This window comes from Corapipo altera, unplaced genomic scaffold, assembly GCF_003945725.1.
Source record: "Corapipo altera isolate COAL_440 unplaced genomic scaffold, ASM394572v1 1, whole genome shotgun sequence".
In the NCBI taxonomy this organism is placed as follows: domain Eukaryota; kingdom Metazoa; phylum Chordata; class Aves; order Passeriformes; family Pipridae; genus Corapipo; species Corapipo altera.
Genome location: NW_020884873.1, coordinates 12,549,054 through 12,568,897, shown reverse-complemented (window position 1 = coordinate 12,568,897; position 19,844 = coordinate 12,549,054). Strand labels below are relative to the sequence as shown.

The following is a 19,844-nucleotide window of genomic DNA, read 5'->3' as shown; positions in this document are numbered from 1 at the left end:
CAGCTGGGGCATGCACACATGCATGTTCATGCTTCTGCATGAGAAAGCAGTTTGCCCTTGGTCTATAAAGGCCTCCACACCAACACTGGTTCTCCTTGAAGTCATTTAGATGAACACTTCCAACTCAGTATATATGGGTGGATGCTGCAGTGACAAAGTTGTATGTCAGAAAAATCAAACGGGTACATTTTGCTTTAGATAATTATAGACAGGAGCAAATACTTGGCTTGCCTTCAAGTGAGTGAGGAATTTAAGACATACATCACATGGTAGCTGTGTAGTTTTGGTAGATGCACAATTTAACTTGTAACCAGTAATTAAACTTGTCATCTTTTATGATCAAAACACTATACAGACAACAATTATACCACCAATCTGCCCCTGAGAAATAGATAAACATGCATAACTGCTACAGGCATTGCAAGTGTGGAATCAGGGACATAACAATCTGATGACAAAAATACTAATGGCAAAACCAGCATTAAAATGTATGGTGTGCTCAGTGTGGAAACTAGCTCAGCCAAGGGCACTGGCTGAACATCCTGCAGCACAGCAGGATGCAAGAACTACGCCTTGCCAGGCCACACTGCTGCAACTTTGACATGATGATGATTACTGTATTATCATTTATATGGTGACTGAAGAAAAGCATTAGTGTTGCCACACTTGCAGACACAGACTACAGTAAGCATGGCTGAGTATCACTGAACAGACAGCAGCTCTCCAATGTTGTTCAATATAGTATTTATAACACAATCGGAGCTGCTAACAATGTGAGTGGAGAGTTTTCTTAAGCCCCTGCAGCTAAGGAACTGTCCCCAAGGCAAAGACAGCAACGGGGGAGTCTTTCTGCTGACTTCGGTAGCCACTGAATGAGACTCCTCTTATGTGTGATACAAGGGGCTACTCTGACATCTGCAAGAGCCACCAAAAAGATCTCTGTTGACTTTCAAAATACATCAGACCATTTCATTACCTACACACTGCCCTACCACACAGTACAGTATTTAGATCTCCTATTCCATGTAGACTTGTAGCTTTGCAGTGAAAAGCACTCTAGCATTTCACTGTTTAAGGGATCCAAGGTTGATGTGCATGACAGCGAGGATGCACAAAAGGAGCAAGTTATTCCAGGAGATCACTGTAGTGTCCAGGAGATGTTACTTAGAGGACTAAGTCAGAAACTGATTCTCAGAATTAATTTTCAAAATAAAGCAACAGTAGCTGATAATTGTAATAGATCTGTAATCCTTAATTTCTAAATCAGTGGTTTACTTTACAGTGCCTGCAGCTGCGGGCTGAGCTCTCCCCTTTAGTTTTATCCTTGCTTGGTCTCTGAAATTACCCTCAATGCCCTATTTCTCCAAGGCAGAACCCATGTGAAAAAACCACAGTCCTGAATGTTTTCTAAAGATATATGCACTGGCCAAGCCCAGTGGCATCCAGACTGCTTTCTTATCTCCTGTTCTTATTCCTCAGGCCTCTCGGATTTTTCAACATACTTTTAACAGTGCAAAAAGAGTCACAACAGCAATCATTTGGTAGGGCTGGGTGAGTGACCCAAGTTAGTGATCACCAGGAGTTCTGTAAAGGATTAATCATAAACACACACCAACATCTACATACACTACAAAAAGCCAATCTGCACAAAGCAAGAATCATTCCAGCTTCCAAAGACAGGAGCAGGTTTGGCAGGGAAGGAAGCTTATTCACACTATTTTTGGATGCAGATAATGAATTGAATATACACATTTTTGTCCTGTTGGACAAAACACAAGACTGACATGTTAGTGACAAGATAGATCTTGAAGCTGGTACGACTGCAGGAGAGCCTTTAATAACAGACAAGAGTACTTCACCAAGGGTGGGATAAAGAGATTCAGTGTCTTAGCAGATGATACCTTCTGTCTTACTTCTTTAGCCACAGATTTAATTACACTGATAATGTCATGAGAAGGAGAAATCAATTATTCATTAAGCCTGCCTAAGAAATCATTCTTTTATCCCATGTATTTTGTTTCAAGATCATTTACACTTGGGTAAAAAGGCAGTTTTCTTCCTTCAGTGTCAATATTTTATACAGTAACTCACTTAACAGCCCAAGTGAAAACTGAAGTGGGTCTCTCAAAGAGGACCAGGACATGATACTCTGTGCAAGGTATGAAGGTGATGCTTGAAGACTCAACCAATCTTCCTGTGACATATCAGTGGCTTTGTGATTCAGGGAACATAAGCAGGATGCAGGGAGCAATCTGTTATGTCCCTTTCAAAAGCAAAGTTTTTCAATGCATTTACATCTCATGGGTTAATTTACATTAACCCATGACTTCTTCAGAGGTTGTTGGAGGTGAAACTGCAGGTCTTGTGCTGCCTGTTTTCTAGCTCCCTCCATTTTTAATAAACACAAGACCTGGCCTGCCACTACTTTCTTGGCACACTTGCTTTACCTGCAAACAGATTTTTTTTTCTTTTACCTGGTTTGGTTTTGCACTAGTTGCCTAAAAATAAATGAATAAATGAGAGTGTAATTTTCAGAGCGAGAAGTCTGTCTCCTACTTGTTCTTTCACTGTCTAGCTCCACCACTTTCCAATAAAGCCAGGACCGTAAACCTCCACAGTAACTCATGTAAAAATATACTTGTTTTTGTAAGATAAAAGGTAGGAATGGGAGAGGGAGACTGAGAAGAGCTGAAGTCTGAGAAGGACTGAGGCTGAGAAGGAGAATTCAGGGCTGGAGGAAATGGGGGGGAGGAGTGGAAAGAACAGAGAAGTAGGTCCTGGCAAGGAGACAGCCCTATCCCCCCTGCACACAGCTGCAAATTCAGCAACAGTTTATTAACCCAAGTTTACATGAAGTAAAGAAGAAATAAACAGCTGCAGAGAAAGCAGCAGGGGGTTGCTACAGTGAGATACCCTGTGTGTAGTGTAACTGAGCCCCATGAGGCTGTTTGGGAGCTGGACTGACTCAGCTGTGTGCATCATGCTCCACCATCACATTGTTAATGAAAAGCTGTCCATGGTGTAAAATTTCTTACCAAACATATACAACCACACATTTGTATATGCACATTGCATTAGTTTTTAGCATTAGCCCAGAGTCCCCGAGTTCTTGCCAGAGTCCAAGCTCTACCTGGGCTATAAACTGCAAAGAAACAGAGGCAAAAGCATCTCTGCAGACTCACAACTGTGCATCAGGCAGGGAGCTGAGCAGAGTGCCCACGTTCTTCTGCTGAAGATTCAGATTAGCAGAGAATCATGCACAAATGGGAGTGTGCATAGTGGGGGTGAGAGAAGCCTACAGATACAGGATTTACCTCCACAGTGAAAGTGTGCTCATGCCTGGGAAGTGCAGCACGGAAGGATTCGTTTGCAGGCTGTAAATATATGGCATTTAAGGGCAAGAAAGTGCCTACACATGCTTTTGTAGGTTCAAAGCTATAGGAAAAAAAAAGGAAAAGCTTCTCCTGTGCTCAGAATAGTGATTTTTGGCTATTACTTTATAGAGTGATGTCACTGGCACAACAATCTTTTACAGAAGGAAAACAGCATTTGTGGAAGTGCCTAATATTGTATGTCTCACCTTAACCACAGGAACCTTCATTCAGTTTACATTAAGTAAGACGTTACACTTCTGGAGAAGTACCAGTGATTTCAGTTTTTTCTTACTGGTTCAACTAAACATTTATTATCTCCTTCAGCTGAGCTTATTAGGAATATTTAATGCATCAAAATGAACTGAAAGCTACCACTATGCATCTGCTATCCAGATTTTCCATCCATCTATTGACATCAAGGCTTAGTTCAAAAATACAACATTAACTATATTGCTATGTAAATACAACTCCTTCAACTACTATTTCATAAGTAAAATGTATGCAAGGCAAAAGCCAAGTCTGACTTGAACAGATGAAACTGTCCTCTCCCAGGTATAGAGATGTCTTTGTTACTTCGGCTTCTGATGTCAATCCCCCGCACCAGCTTGTATGTTCATCTTCTGTCCTCTAATTGAATTAATATTCACTTCCTCTTACTAATCCCCAGATGCTTGCCTGAAATTATCTAAGACACAGCCCACGTTTACAGGGACAAAAGATTTATATTAGGGCAGCAATTTGATAGCTACAAAGGTTGCTAATTTGCTGTGCAGCCAGGCAAGCTGACTGCAGGAATGTTGTGATTTTTTACTGTTCCTCTGAAACTTGGGGTGCAATGTTTTGCTTTTAGCTCCATGATGGACCACAGTAAGAATACTGTTCAGATGTGATTTAAGACTGAAAAGAAAGGAACACTCCTTCCTGGATTTCCAGCCACCAGAAATACACATCAATTTCAGTGCACTGTAAATTTGCCAAGTCTTTTTAGTTTGGCTATATTTATTATGTCACTACCAGGAGGAAAAAAAAAAAAGGGAAATCTTTTCAGCATCAGACTTACACTCTTCAGCATTTTATAATGCAATAGAGTGTGTGAATGGTGAGAAAACATAAAAAACCAGTCACAAATATAGCTCCCTTCTGGTCATCTGGATCAGATTTTTTAACTTGAAGTTTGGCCTCTTTAGACCTTACGAGTTTTGCCATCAATTTTCAATAGACCAAGTTTCACTTTTCTCCCAAGGTTATGAATAAACAGAAACATCTACACTGACAGCATGCTGGAAAACCTAGAATACAAAGCCAGTCTCCCCCTCCAACGCAACTACACAAAAGCATCACTGTGAAGGAAATAAAACTTTGTTTTCCTTCCACCCTCCTCATTTTGCCATTGCCTCATGAATGTAGGGATGGTTCAAACACAAGACTCCATCCACAAACCAGAATATACGACTGCAACAGGCTGACAGATCAAAGAAGATCAACTTGAGTGGCTCCAGTGTGACAGGTACTATGTTGTTTACAGAGTGAAAAAAGGCATACACAATATAAACACTAGTTTTGCTGTGTTCAAATGCTGTATAGGTATTCCCTTGTAAATTTTTTTTTTCCTTTTCTTTCCACACCTCTTCCATATGAGTAAGAAGTAAGGTCTGAAAACTAGTGAATAAAAGCAGTTTCAAGTGTGGCTGGCCCAGGTGATAATTACTGAAACAACCAATCTTTCAGTCTGATAATTAAATAAATGTAAGGACAACTGCAACAACCAGCAGTTAGGGTGTTTCCCATGCATGAGGCAACCATCCTCCATTCGTAGGGATTCAGCTCCCGGTTCTCCGGTTCTGGGAGAGCACCCTGACCACCAGCAGGAACAGTTTGGGCCCTTGTAGTTCGCAATTCAGATTGAGTGAACTATTAATTACTGCCATCACAAGGTTTTGATGTTACCAAAAAAAACAGACAAGGCAAGGCAGAATTTTCTCATTGTTTTACTAGATCAACAGATGAGCACACAAGGTCTTAAAACAACCATGGTTCTTACTCTATTATAGCCTCAGATCATCATGACAAGAGGCTTAATAAAGAGCCTGTCAACCTGAAATCCTGCTAATTTCTTCTGTTTAGTTTCAGAATGCATGACAGCATGAACAGGAGAGACTGAAGACACTGTATCACCTGTGTACATGATCTGAGCATCCCACTGCCCAGTCTGGGATGCACAGTTGAATCATCTCAAGTTCATCATTACCCACACACACGCTTGTCGGATTAACCTCAAGTTAACCCAAGTGTTTCCCAGCTACTACAACTGGAATAACTCAGCCTGAATTCACAACTGCTTTCAGCCATCCCCAAACTGCCTATTTTCCAGTTGACCTCTGCTCAGCCCTGTCCATAGCCAGGCGGAGCAGCCCCATTGGAGGTAAAGCCTGTCTTTCCAGCATGCTAAGCAAGCAGTATGGATTAGACTGCAGCACCCAGTTTGACCCACCTACAAACTTTAGCAAAAAGAAAACTTACTTAGAAAGCATCCTTAAATAATCTGTGCTTGATTTAATGATTTACACTCTTGTACAAAAATTCTACAGCCCATCTCCTCATAGTACCATGATTTCCTTAGTACAGGAGTCCCAAAAGGCACATTGGCTTCTGTAGAAACTTCTTTTAAGGGGAAGTATTTTAATCTCACTATATCTGTGCATTCACAGAGAAACATTCCCGGATCTCTCTGCATAAAAGGGATAAGAAGATTATTGCAGTTTTACTGAAGAAAGCTTTAGTAAGGTGCAGTTCATTACATTATTGAGGTTAATTTATATTGTACAAAGCTAAAAAGTGACTTAATAATACATACTGACATTACATACAGCATCAGTGGATATTACAGGCCATTTTGTAGACTTGAGGTGCTGCATCATATACAGTTAGGGCTGTAAAATGGGACCTGAAGTATCTAATCTCTTGAAACTAATTGCAAATTTAACAACTTCTTCTGCCCCTCCTTAAAATTAAAGTCAGACAGTAAATAAGAATTACAAGTACCAGTAGATAGATTGTATGTCTGTATTCTCTAATTTTCACAGTTACAGCTATTGGGATACATTACAATCCCTCAGGGAGGGAGAGGTTACAGCTGGGCTCTCAGCATTTAAAGAGATCATCTGGCCCTGTCACAAGTGGGCTACAACTCTGCTGCAGTTAAGAAACCTCTTTGATTAAAAAAAAAGAATATAGGAAAAAGAAGGCAGATGTTTGAACTGACACAGCTGCTTTCCTTCACACAATGAAAAGAGCTTCCCCAAAACTACTTACAGTGTCTGAGGTTTGAAAATACTGGGATACAGCAACTTAGTCAGTGATGCTGGAGTACATGGATGACTGCTGATGCTGGGAGCACAGACAGAAAGGACACATTCTGCTCTGCAGGGGCTGGGGGTGGAAATCCATGCTCATTACACCTATTTGCAAACACCAATATTCTTCCACTGGCCTTTGCTTCCTAATCCTCCAAACTGCCATATGCTGCATTTTGAAGTATGATTATCCAGCTTTTCTGGTATATAACTTGAAAATGGGGAGGAAAAATGAGGAACTTCATGTAGAGAAAGAGGCGAGGGAGGTGCTCCATTTGAACGTTACCGAGTTTGGAGCAAGTATTTGACTGAACCAACATGGTTCGGGTCTCCAGAGGTCTGATTTGGAGACAATTAAAAACAAAAAGCCACTGAACAGCACCAGGCCTGAGTACTGGAGTCCAGATTTTCTCTCCACCCAGCTGCCCAAGTGTTTGTCTAACAGGGAGCCCATACTTTGCATACAGATATCTAGTTTTGAAAACTGGATATCTTTATCCTCTTTCACCTCCAACACATACAAACCTTTTGTTGTTGACCATGTCTCTTGTATTATTAAATCTTTCCTCTCATACTTTTATGCTTCAGAAATCTTTTATATTAAAACTCATATGCTCTCAAAATGATAAAATATAAGTCAAGGACTAGAGAAATCAAAAAGATGTGTGTCTGCTGCTTCTTTTTCTCTCTGGGAAATCTGAGGTACTCTGAGTAAGACTGTATTTTTTTCATTTCATGCAGGTAACAAGTCTTTTATTAAACACAGGTGCCCAAAAATTCATCCCAATGCACTGCAGTAACTTGAATGAACATGTCCTGGGGATAATTCTGGCCTTTGAGTGCTGGTAGTTACTGTGCATGCTTGTCTGATTAATTCCTCTAGACTTACAAAGGTATCCATCATATCACAACTAATGATCTATGAAGCACACCAGTATCTGAAACCCTCCCCTCCCCAACCCATTTCCTCAGCATCTAAAACCAGCTCTTATCATTCGTAATCAGTAATTAATAACAAAGCATTCTCACTAGTGCAATTTTTCTGCTAAGGTTAATGTAATAATTCACCCCAGGCCAGCTGCTGTTTTATGACTTCCAAGCACGACAGTAAGTAATGTTTTGCATAAGAAGTCATCCATGGAGTAAATCAATTAGCTCCTCTTTCATCAGCAGGCATTTTGCTGCAGCAAGTGAGGCTAATTACATATAAAGTTGTTGTTTAGCAACACAAGTAGGTACACAAAGTTTGGCATTGCACATTGACTGTTCTCCTTACATCTCCATTCTGCTTTTTTTTCATTAAGGAGTTTTCAATCTCTAATCAATCAAATACTGTGATTATGAGCCACACTTACCATGTTGTTATTATCCGGACAGGTTTGCCTACAAAGACCAGCATCAATCACACAGTATGTTTTCAGTACTTGTAAAACTTTTGGGCCACTTCTTGCCCTCGAGAAGGACACATACATATTCATAACTATTCATCTCAGTTGGAAAGTATCAATAAATTCTAATATGCTGTTCTTTAGATAAACTGCACTATCATCTCGTACTCTAAAGTTCGTTTCACAGAATAGCTATATGGCTGTCCCAAGGAGGAACTTTGGAACCCAGAATGTATATATGTGAAAACCAGAGAAAAATTAATTTATAGCACTGGTGTACAGTGCCAGTATAATCTTGTCTTACTGAAATTGGCAAGTAACCTTGGAAATCTACTTTTCCCCCCCCTTTTTGACTGATGCAGTCATTGCTTCTTTTTGCATGATGTAGCTGATAGTATGGCTCAGGAAGCTCATGACCCACAGGTTCCTGTGTGCTGGAAGAGTATCATGAGTTCCTGTAGTCTGGTCACCTGCTGCTGAAGACAAACATAGGTGAACTGGAGCTTAAATTCTACTCAATGACCTTTGGTTCTTGTGTTTCTGAGAATGAGAAGCCAAAGCACACTGAAACAAACTGCACAAAGCTCAGCACCTCAGGTTCACCAAGGATAGAAATACCAGGTCTTAAGCATCGGAACCTTTGATCCAATGTGCTGTGGATGATGTGTACACAGAGCTGAGACCACAAAACCCACCACAAACCTCTGTCCAGGAACCAGTAGAGCTGCCCACAGAGTCACTCCAGCGAGTGGAAATCAAAGGAAGATAGGAAACTACTGACCCAGGTGAAAGTTGAGTGATGAGGGCTGAACTAGGTTGATGTTTGCTGATGCCATTCAGGCAACCTAAGCCACAGATAATCACAGGGCAGCTCCCCAAGAGCAGCATTTGTGGCCTGAGGTGACTGAGGATGTATAAACACTACCTGCAAGGCAACAGTTCACTTCCTTCCTTTTACTTGGTGGGAAGAAGGAGAGAAAAAGAAAAAGCAGAAGTAATAAAAGAAGTGGGTCATTTTGGAATGACTACTCGAAACCAGTCCAATATAATGTCATAATACATAGGCAACACAAGGTCCACAGCTCTAACTCACCAGTGTTAGTAAATCACTAGACATTCTGGCTCCAGCTACACCAAAAGCAGACACCTAGAAATACCTCTTCTCAACAAAGAGAAATGTGTTTAAAAAGGCAAGTAAAAAATGGTAAATAGCATGACCGTTAGGAAAATAGTCACTTGAATTCATGAATTAATGTTAGGCAATGTCAAATTAGAAACTGAAGCAAACTCATCCCTGAATTTGGATCCTGATGGATACAGGACTGTATCTCTTCTGTGTTCCTCTCAGAAGCCTAAACTGTTAGACCAAACAATTATGCTGCTTGTATTTAATGAGAATTAAATGTTAATCTTGACAACTGTAAGACAAAATCTAACCTCAAAGATGCAATTATTTCCCATTCCTTTAACTTTTAATCTATTTTGGTTTGCAACTTCTTGTAATTCAGTAGCACATTCATTGCAGCAAATAGATCAATGTTAACCACTAAAGTGTGCATAATGTTACCCAATTCTGAACTTCTGGTGACTCCAGCTCATGGGCTGATCCACAATTATCAGTTATTTTTGGAGCAGTGGGGCTGTACACAGCCATGCAAATTACAAGACACAGTTGTGTATGTTGTCTTCTAAGAATATGTCTTGCAAGTATTTTTTTACCCACATTCTTAAATGCCTGGGGTTTCATATACAAAAAATCCCACCAAATCCACCCAACACAAAATGCAAGCTTATGTCACATTCCTGCAGGGCTCTTCATCTGTATTCAGTTACATCTAGATTCTCTCCTTTGCTACTTGTTGTGTGTTTGAATACTCTTTCTCCTTCTGTTTATAACTATGTGGCTTTTTTATAAACTCGTTCAATAAATGCTCCATTTTGGCCCTCAAAATTTGCCACTGGCTTCACCTCTGAAGCTTATTACTAAACCTCCACCTGAAAATTAAAGGAAAAAGAAAGATAATGTCTCACATGCTGCACACTGCCTGCCATGTATGTGGAGACCCCAGCCTGGAAAACCACTTACTCAGTGTAAATCCAGTTCGGTTATATTGACTTGTCTTTCCCTCACAGTACATTAGTGCTCATGAAAAACCCTGCAGTGAAAGCCCTAGAGAAGAAATCTTTTGTCCACAGCAAATGCACTTCCCCCATTCCACTCCTTTACAACAAGCAAAAGAGCAAACCTGTTGTTCCTACTTTTGCAATAATCACAAGGCCAGACACCCAACTCAGACAAAAATACCTCATGGGCTTTGTCATGGACACTTTCTTGAGCCGTAATTCAAGTGCTATCGCCACCTGTTTGTCCTCTCTTACTCCGTCAAACATATGAACAATTATGATGAGTCCTCTGAAAATCTGACTGCAATTCTAACATTCAGCTCCTACAAGCCACCAGACCAGCCTTTCAGTCACCTTTAGATCACTGCTACATGTGAATTTCCTTAAGCCAAATCTTCCTGGGTTTTTTTGTTTGGTTTGTTGTTGTTTTGGTTTTGGGGGTTTTTTGGTTGGTTGGTTGGTTTGGTTTTGGTTTTTTTGCTTTTCCTTATCTTCTCTTCCTTCTTCCTTTCTCTTTCCTTCATACAATCATTCAGCAGGTCAAAAAGAAATTTAAGAGACAAATGATGGCATCTGCAAACAAACAACTCCATAGAAGGAAACAAAACAGGCCAGGATCAGAGAGGCTGTTATATATCAACACAGTAAATATTCACAGTCAAATTCTCAGCTGGTATAAATCAACCTGTCTCCATCTGGTATTATAAGCCAATGCAACTTGATGTTAAACACACAGTAGAAAAACTTTATTCATGTTAAACTACAGCATTTTAAATCTCAGGGAGTATTGACCCTACCTGACACCTATTTCAATTGATGGCCAAACTCTCATCTCCCTGGACAGGGAACAGCCCAGAGCACACCGTAAGCTGGGCAGTATGAGCCCTTAATATCATCTCACTTTTAAAGTTTCCTACCCTTAAAAAATCACAGCTACACCTAGCTTCTAGTAATACAAAACATATCTTCAGGGCATCTTTCAGTGGCCTATGTCTGGTGTTTGAATTTCACATATTACTTTGCACTATAGAGAGAACTACAAATATCTGCTCGATCTGCTCTGCTGTTGTTCTGAGGGAGCAAAACTGAGTGCCAGGGAGTTTCTGTGATGGCACACAGCCATCAGCACCCAGGAGAGAAACACAGATTCACAACACCAGGAGTCCAACAGGTTCTGATAGTCAAAGGTTAAATATCTAACTGGTGTTTTCACTGTCTAGATCACTAAGAGAGAGATTTTGGCCAAAAATGTCTTCATAGAATCAAAGAATGATTTGGGCTGGAAGGGACTTTAAAGATCATCTAGTTCCAAATGCCATGAGCAAGGACACCCTCCACTAGACCAGGTTGCTCAAAGTCCCAACCTGGCCCTGCCATCTTGCATATTTATTACATATTGACTTCTGAGCTGACTTTACAAATGGCTGATTGCGACTGTTTCAGCAAGGAAAGATCAGAGATCTGATTTCCATCCCCCCACTCTTACAAATCTTGGTGAATTCTTGAGGAACAAGCACCCTACTGCCAGAATACAGACCACCCTAAAAATTAAGAACAGAGAAAGAAACAAAAATTAAAAGCTTGATAAAAATAGATGCCAGCAGATGATGGACACACTTCTGCATAAAAAAAGTCATCTCCTTAGTTCCACATCAGCTACAAGAACTGCTGTGCTCCCTTGAACATCAACTTTCTGGCTGGTTTGCAGGCAAGCCTGGAAAGGGATATTAATGGTTTACTTCGTCAGTGCACATAGAAAGGAAGGAGAACCAGTGAAGGAGCTGCCAGCTGTGTTTCCTGCTTCAGGAAGCTCAAGAAATCTTTTCAGTTGTCCAAGGGCTCTGGGATTAAGGCCCTTCAGTGGATGGGATGTTTCTCTCTTATGGTTTGGCCTTTAATGATGTTAAAGGGCAAGGAGGTTTTGACTGACACACAGCAGACCCCAGAGAGACTAATTACTTAGACAGTCTCTTTTCCCCTTCCCACTCTTTTTGAGCATCTGCAAAGACTCTTTAAATTTGACCTGCAAATGCTGATAATTTTCTTCTGTAGCACTAGATTGTTCTTCTTCAGCGCTTTTACATGCACTTTCCATTTATGCAATGCTAACTCCCATAATGGTCAGTAAAGGCCAGTATATTAGTATGACAAACTTATGTTCTCAGTCATGCACAGAATTTGAATTGAATCAGAAAGTCAGCCTGTGTTCATAAAAACAACACTAATGAGCAAATGGAGCTTTACTGTGCTACATAACCGATATCACATATCTTTGGATTGCTGTCAATTCTTTATGTAAATACTCTAAATCCCTTAGACTTCATTTTTCACACTATATAGTGAGTCTCTTCATAATCAAATAGTATTTAAAACATTTACTGCCTTGTTAAATATAACAAGTTAGATTTACTAGGATAGTCACTTGCCTTAATAGCCAATTTAGTAAAACTCAATGTATTCATTGATGGATAAATATATAATAGGCGGTTGTTAAACTTTAATAAATATGTTTAATACTCAGCTGGCATTTTCTCTCAATGGCAGCACTTCCTCTTGGCTGCCAACAGGAAATGCTGCTCCTGAATGTGCCAATTCAGCCCACATGTAGGGAATAAATTGATCTAGAGGAGCAAACAGGAGCACAAATTTCAGGTAGCTTTCCTATGCTTGTCACAAGATGAGCAATAACTGAGGTCATTCTAAGCTCCCATCAAGACAGTCAGGTGTTGAATAGCACAGTGTAAGGAAGAGCATGAGCTACAGTGTTTGTCTAGACTCCATACAAACAATGAACTACAACAGGAAAGGCAGTTGGCTACCTGAAAGTCATTTAAATGATATTCACATATTATTATGCAATCTATAGTCTCACCATACTCCTTGTTTCATGTAGATCATGACATGTTCACTCCACCCTGCCACTCTGTGTCAATATGACACCTCAGCTTCTAGCTAAATTTTTTTAGGCTTTTGGGTACCTGAGAAAAAACTTTGGAGGAATCCACATCATTAGACAACTAAAAACTTTTAAAAATCAGGTCCTTAGCTCAAATTGTATAATTTTATGGCTCATCTCTGCAGTTCCCAGGATCAGCTCTCCATATTGAAAGCAGCTATTGCATGTAAATGAGAAAAAAGCAGACCAAAATATCTTCAGAAGAGACTGTATTTGTATGCTGGGCTGAGAAGCTTGATCATAGCCATGAGACACTCACCTGGGTTGGATTATATAGTTCCTGGAGTGGGCTTCTGGATCCTTTCCGACAGCAAATGTCCATTCCAAATGGATTTCTTCGCATTACTGCAAGGGGAAATTGAAATTAATACAGGTTAGCAACACTGGTTAGCAGTAATCAATTGCAATACCTACAGCAAGAAAAGATTTTCTGACAGATCATGGGATTCCAGACAGTGTTGTCCCTTAACTCCTAATTTTACTTTCCCTAGAAATTGTCCAAGAGCTAAATTCTTTATCTATTGTGGACGTTAGTAAATATAAAAGCTCTCTTATAAAAGCTGTTATGCAACAACTCCCATCTTAGGTCCACAAAAATTCAAGCATAGGGACCAAAACAACAGTTTTCAGCAGTGCTAGGTACCTGCTTCTCTGACCATCAAGGAGGAGTCAGATGGATTCCTATAATCAGCATCTCTGAGAGGCACCGTTTGAGCCTCTCTCAGCCTCAGTACAGTTGTACACAGGAATCTAATAATAAGACATTGATTTTAAAGCTTCTGGCCTAATTCTTCAGTTTCTCCTAGAACAGATACTCATCAGTGCAAAACACACATACAGCCAATCATTGCTGCACTCCTTGCCCCAAACTATTTTACTCTATATTTCAACTGGAAATTTGACTGATCTGCGAGCCAAGATACGCTCTGTTATCCTCGCTGGAGACCAGCAGGTTTTCAAACCAAAGGCTTTGACAAAGGTCTGATCAAGGAGCATTTCGGATGAAAAAACATTTTTCAGGAGAGATGTTGATCTGAGCCCCAGCAGGCACAGAGATCATCAGCTTCAAGTTAGGCCTCTGCGGCCATAAAACTCTGCATAGGAAGCCATTTGGCTCCAACCACCTCCTACACGCAGGAGGAAAACAAGAGCATGCCTGTGCTTCTAACCTCTTGTGGCCCACATGATGCTCTGCTAACACTTCAGCACCCAGTTTGCCCTGACAACTACAGAAGGAGCATCAAGCTGTCAGACACCAGGCATTGCACCGAGGGGAGGTTTGTCTCATCAAGGTTTAATTACGACATAACAAAAAAAAAAAAAAAAAAGGGAAAAAAGAGGTGTTCCTGCTGGGAGCATCATGTTAAGCAGAGTCACGCATGCTTTTACCACCTCTTGCCATGTTTTGTAAACAGAAACTATTGAAGTGTCTCAGAGGAATGAGCTGCACCACTCGCAGTCATGATGTAGTGGGCTTCAAGTCAAGTCAGAGAATACAACCCAGTCATGTTTTAATACTGAGGGCTAATATGTAATCATAATTGATATATCAAGTAGTATAAACCACAGAAAACTGCATACAGTCCAATCTGGAAACATAATTGATTCCTTCACTCACTTCATATCTATTTTTCAAAAGAAGGTAATTATCTAAAAACATGCTGGGTTGCTTTTTCCCTAAGCAGACAGATTCCACGGGTCCTGTGGTAGGAGTTGGACATACATACTTAGTAAACAAATAGGCTAAATGTATTTATTATCTTCACAATTAGGACAGTAATGTTACTAGAGGCTATAATTTTAATTGACACATTTAAACACCTGATTAAATTCTGAGCATTGCAGACAAGTATTGCAATTCCTCCATTTTTGTGATAATGTGCGCTTTTAAAAGATAACTTAGAATCTGTTTTAAAAAGTTAAAACTTTAAAAATATTTCACAAGACTAATGTCAGCTTCCAAAGCCTGGAAGTGGTTCTAGGAAGAAAACACTGAAGTGAGGATGTGAGACATCCAGCAGTCATTCTAACTACAGAGCTCCTGTCCATCTCATCCCTGTCTGTCATCCCCCTCCATACTCTTCTACCAGGAACTGTGTCCAGAGGTGCTTTCAAAATCATTTTGTAGCCCCCTCCTCGTTAAAGCAATCCTTCCAAACTGAAGTCTTCCACTCAACAGCAGACCACACAGTTTCCATTTAAAACACCACTGTAGGGGGAAAGAGAAAGGGGAACATTTCAATGTATCCAGACTGTGATTAACTAAGATCCTGCAACACTGATGCTTTGTTTCAAAATGAAGAAGAATAATAATTCTAGTGTGGCATTCTTTAATTTATTATTTCACTTTTCCTTTCCATTAAATATAGTAAACAGTAATGTGCGTAAATGTATCCCTTCCTGGTTCACTTAGCCAGCAGGTATGAACACAGAAACACTTTATATGCAGCAGTAACAGCAATAAAGATTAAATTATTTACACAACATGCAAGATTTGTTTCCAGATGTAAACAGACAACAATAAGAAAAGCAACTATTCCCCCAGCAAAAGCTAAATGTTAGTGTAGAGCCTTAGTCATGGAGGCGATTCAATCTATTTTATCAAACCCAGTATTACATAATTGGTTTGTTTTTTTTTCATTAAGCCTTTAGAAGCAGACTGCAGGGTTAGCATAGCAACACAGCACTTGTTTCCCTGTTTGCTGCTGTCAGGAACATCATGCCTTGATGCAGCTGTACACAGCACCTCTGCGCACACCTGGAAAATACTTGTGCCTGGAATTTAACAACAGCATCAAAATAAAGGTGCATAATCCCCTTTCCCCAGCAAAAATCCCACTTGCACTGTTTGTAGAATCGTCCTTAGGTGAATAACTGTATGGAATGTTTTCATATAGTTCAGCCTTGCTGGCATGTCTGAGGACAAACTCACCTGTCAGAGCTCCTGCAACCTGTTTTCTACCATCTTAGCTTCTCTGAGGCAGTGCTTTGTCATGCAAATGACACAACATTTTGGGCCTGAATTTCATCCATAGCAATCTGCAGTAAGAAAACTAACATGGATGGTAACTTCAGCTATACTAATTTTAACAACACTTTCGCTAAGAATCCGTCACACTATTGTGGTAGTGAAAATTAAAAAAATCAAGCCCTTTATCCTCATCAAATCTTCTTATTAGCATAGTAAATATCTAAATCTACATTTTACGGTTTGGGCTGATCTGCATACATAATTACAGTTAATTATAATCTAATGATAAGTATTGCATATGCACGGCTCCAAGAACTGATCAAAAGATCACATTCATGCACACTAATAGTGTGAAGCAGCTGACAAAGAATCTTAGAATTCTTGAGGTTGGAAAAGACTTTCAGATTAGCAGCATTAGATGCCTTTAATGATTCAAGACTACTACTACTACTGTAAGTGCAGTAAAAACGTGAATCCCCTGAACTTAGCCAGTGAGTAACTGGATGAACTGCTAGTTTGTTACTGAAATACAAGAGCTGTAAGAACATGACTGTTCTTCCATCCCTAGGAATTTCTCCAAAACGCAATCGTGGGCCATCTTGCTAAAATCTGTGGAATCACTAGTTATTAATCTAATAGGAAGTTTGGAGAGGATGTTATCTAGACACCAAATTTCAATTTCTCAAAAGAGAAAGATAAATTTCCTTGCTTATAAACACAATAATCAGCTGTGTATATATGCACAGAGAGAAGGAAACTACATATGGAGGCTTTGAATCATCTCAGAACAGAAGCACCGTGTATAACTTCCAGAAAATTCCATTTAGACCCACTAGTACCAAGAGCAGGAATTTGACCTGTGAATTACAGTGCACTGAACACAAGAACACAACACCCCTCAGTCAAACCTTCTTCTAGTGTCTGTGCAGAAAAGGTTTTGCCACCAAACAGGGTATCCTTTGAACTTCCTGCCACGGAATGTGTTTACAAATATCTCCTCCCCAGGTCCTCCAGGTGCTAAGCCCATGATGGCAGGGGTAGGGTTACAAGTGACAGAGTAAATGCTTGTGACAAAGCACCTGCAAGATCTTGGCACCTACAATAGGACATATCACCTCCAGGTTGCATCTAGCTTAGAATAATGGGCACAGGTGGGAAAGGGGGACATGCAGGAAGGTGTGGTACAAAGCCTTCATTTTTTAGCGTGACATTTCAGAAACCGACGATCATTAACATGTGAACCAGGCTTAAGTTATCACCTCTACTCGGCAGAAAGCATTTATAATGCATCTGGTAACCTACAAAGACCCTGTCCCAGAACAGGAGACCTCTGGAGAAAATACCAAAAATAAGAAGCCACATCAATGCAATTTCTGCCTCTCCCTATGAGGAGTTGCAGAGAAACTGAGAGAGGGGACATGGTAGCACTTCTACTGGGAGATTACTGGTCTAAAAAGATAAGTCAAACACTGGGACTACCTAGACAACAGTGAAAAGGAAGTGGAGGGGGGGGGGTGGGAAATGGGAATCAAGATTTTTGGAGATTTAAAATCATAAAGGTCACCTTCTCACAAACCTGTGTGGGTTCAAGTCACAGAGGAGACTCTGCTGGAAGAAACACACAAACTAATTGCCACTTCTTCCACTGGACTTACAGAGACAAACAAGTGACATTTCAAATGTTGGGTGCATCCATTCAGCAGTCAGCTCTATCACTACCATCCGACAATCTTGTAAATGTCAGAGGCTCCAATTTCCAATACTTCTATATAATAAAAGTTCCCCAACTGCTATCTAGCAACTGCTTCCCTACTTGGTCACATTTAATTTACATCGTTTGGACTATCCTAATTACTGGCATGATAACAAAAGCTGAATGTAAAAACTTTACTTCTGTTCGCTGCCTCTTAAATTAACAGTCTCAGATTACAAATATTTGAGAAAAGTTCTGAGGACATATTAATATTTAACTTTTCACTGCACTGGTCTAAAGTGCAAAGACAAAATTCCCTAATACAGCATCGCTTAAAGCTTATATACATCATTCACTCCACCTATTGGAATACAAGTTATCACTGAGGAGGAAAAAGTATGCTTTGGCAGCAGTATGGTAAGACTCTGGTTGAAGATGGGATCCTGTTCTTGCTTTAAAGAAAAAAAGGTCAAATATATTCCTTGTTTTGGTCTGTTTGCTCTTCTTTTTTGGTCCGATTTCTGTATGAGAGGCTGAAAATAGACAGCATTCTGCTTGCTTCTTTCGGCTGAAGTACATTGCTCTCTAGCTAATCCACTGCTCTCCTGCTGTCCGACTGCCCCTAATTTCAGGACAGAGTTAATGCTTTCCACGGAGCATCCTGATAGCAAAGAGCAGGTAAATAACCTGGTAGCATTCTCCTCGAGATGTAAACAATTGGCTTAAGGCTGACCATTCACCTAAATCCCCTACCCAACCTAGACAGAAAAGCCAGTGCCACTTGGCTGAGGCAACATAGCAACATCAAAACAGCTACTTAAATCTTTGGCATCTCTAGCCATATTTACATAAGCTACTGCCTTCAAACTTCCTGAATTTTTAAAGAAAAGCAGGGATAATTAATTATACCCATATTGAAGGTTCAGAGATTCTCTTCAGCTCAAGATTTTGAAATGGTTTTTCTTGCACACACTTCTGCTGACCCCAAAGCAGGACAGAAAATTGCTTCTATTTGGTACACAGGATGAAGCATTGAAATACACATTCAAACACTACACTAAACACAGAGACATCCATAGCTCAATCATAAGCATGCATCCATAAATGATATTATAAAACTACTGCTCTGGCAAGAATTATGCTTAGAGCAAACAAGTCACATCTGAATACAAACCAAGCAAGGCTCAATCCAACAACATTTTGCACATGCAACATTCTTTAAGCATCATAACACTCAGGGCAAAGTTGAAGTAAGTGATCCGAGGAAGCAGCTCTTTCCCAGAGTTCGTCAGAGGTTTTGGACTGAATTTTTTTTTGCAATTTCGAGCACCCTGTCTACATATCTTTCAGACAGTTAGCTCAAATCATGCTGAACAAGCTTGTCATAAGTAACCAGCTCGTTCTGCTTCAGGAAAATGAGACTTCCATAATAATTTACAACAATCTGCTCTACAAGACTTCAGCCAAGTCCAAACCACAGGCAAAGCTGGAAACTCAGTGACAAAAAATTTCAAATGTCATTAAATTTCCTATGCTCCCTTCTACAGAGTAATCAGGACAAGGGCACCAAATGGTGTGAAGGGGTTAATTTTTAGTCAGCAACCAGGAGCACGAAGAGTGAATGCAAATGCTGTCACCCAGCACTGGCTCCAGAGCCTGAGTAAGGGGACTTTGAGATAGCTCTCCAGGCAATGATTTATGAACACTAATCCTTCAGCAGGGGTTCACAAAGATCGACGGATTGATAGCAACATCTTGTGACATGTGGGGCCTTGTGCTTTGCTGCATTCAGCTAAGGATTTTAGACTAAATTATCGGTCTTTCATCTGGAGACCACAGGTACAAGGATTTATGACTAAACTCTTGTCTGGCCTTTTTCGATTTCTTAAGGTAAAAGTGCAGCTTTCTTCGCTGGAGCTTGAGAGATTTATTTTTAGAAAGTAAAAATCAGATTAGGTATTTTATATAAGCACGTCAAAGTCTTA

At 40.1% G+C, this 19,844-nt stretch overlaps 1 protein-coding gene across 1 annotated transcript in view; it reads right to left on the bottom strand.

Annotated features, from left to right (window-relative positions):
- The window catches only part of CHST11 (carbohydrate sulfotransferase 11), a 161,000-nt gene that overhangs the window by 77,388 nt on the left and 63,768 nt on the right, over positions 1 to 19,844 (bottom strand). Inside the window, exon 3 of the mRNA XM_027668787.1 lies at positions 13,455 to 13,540. Within this exon, the coding sequence (XP_027524588.1) occupies positions 13,455 to 13,540 (86 nt within the window). The remainder of the gene's footprint in view (positions 1 to 13,454; positions 13,541 to 19,844) is intronic.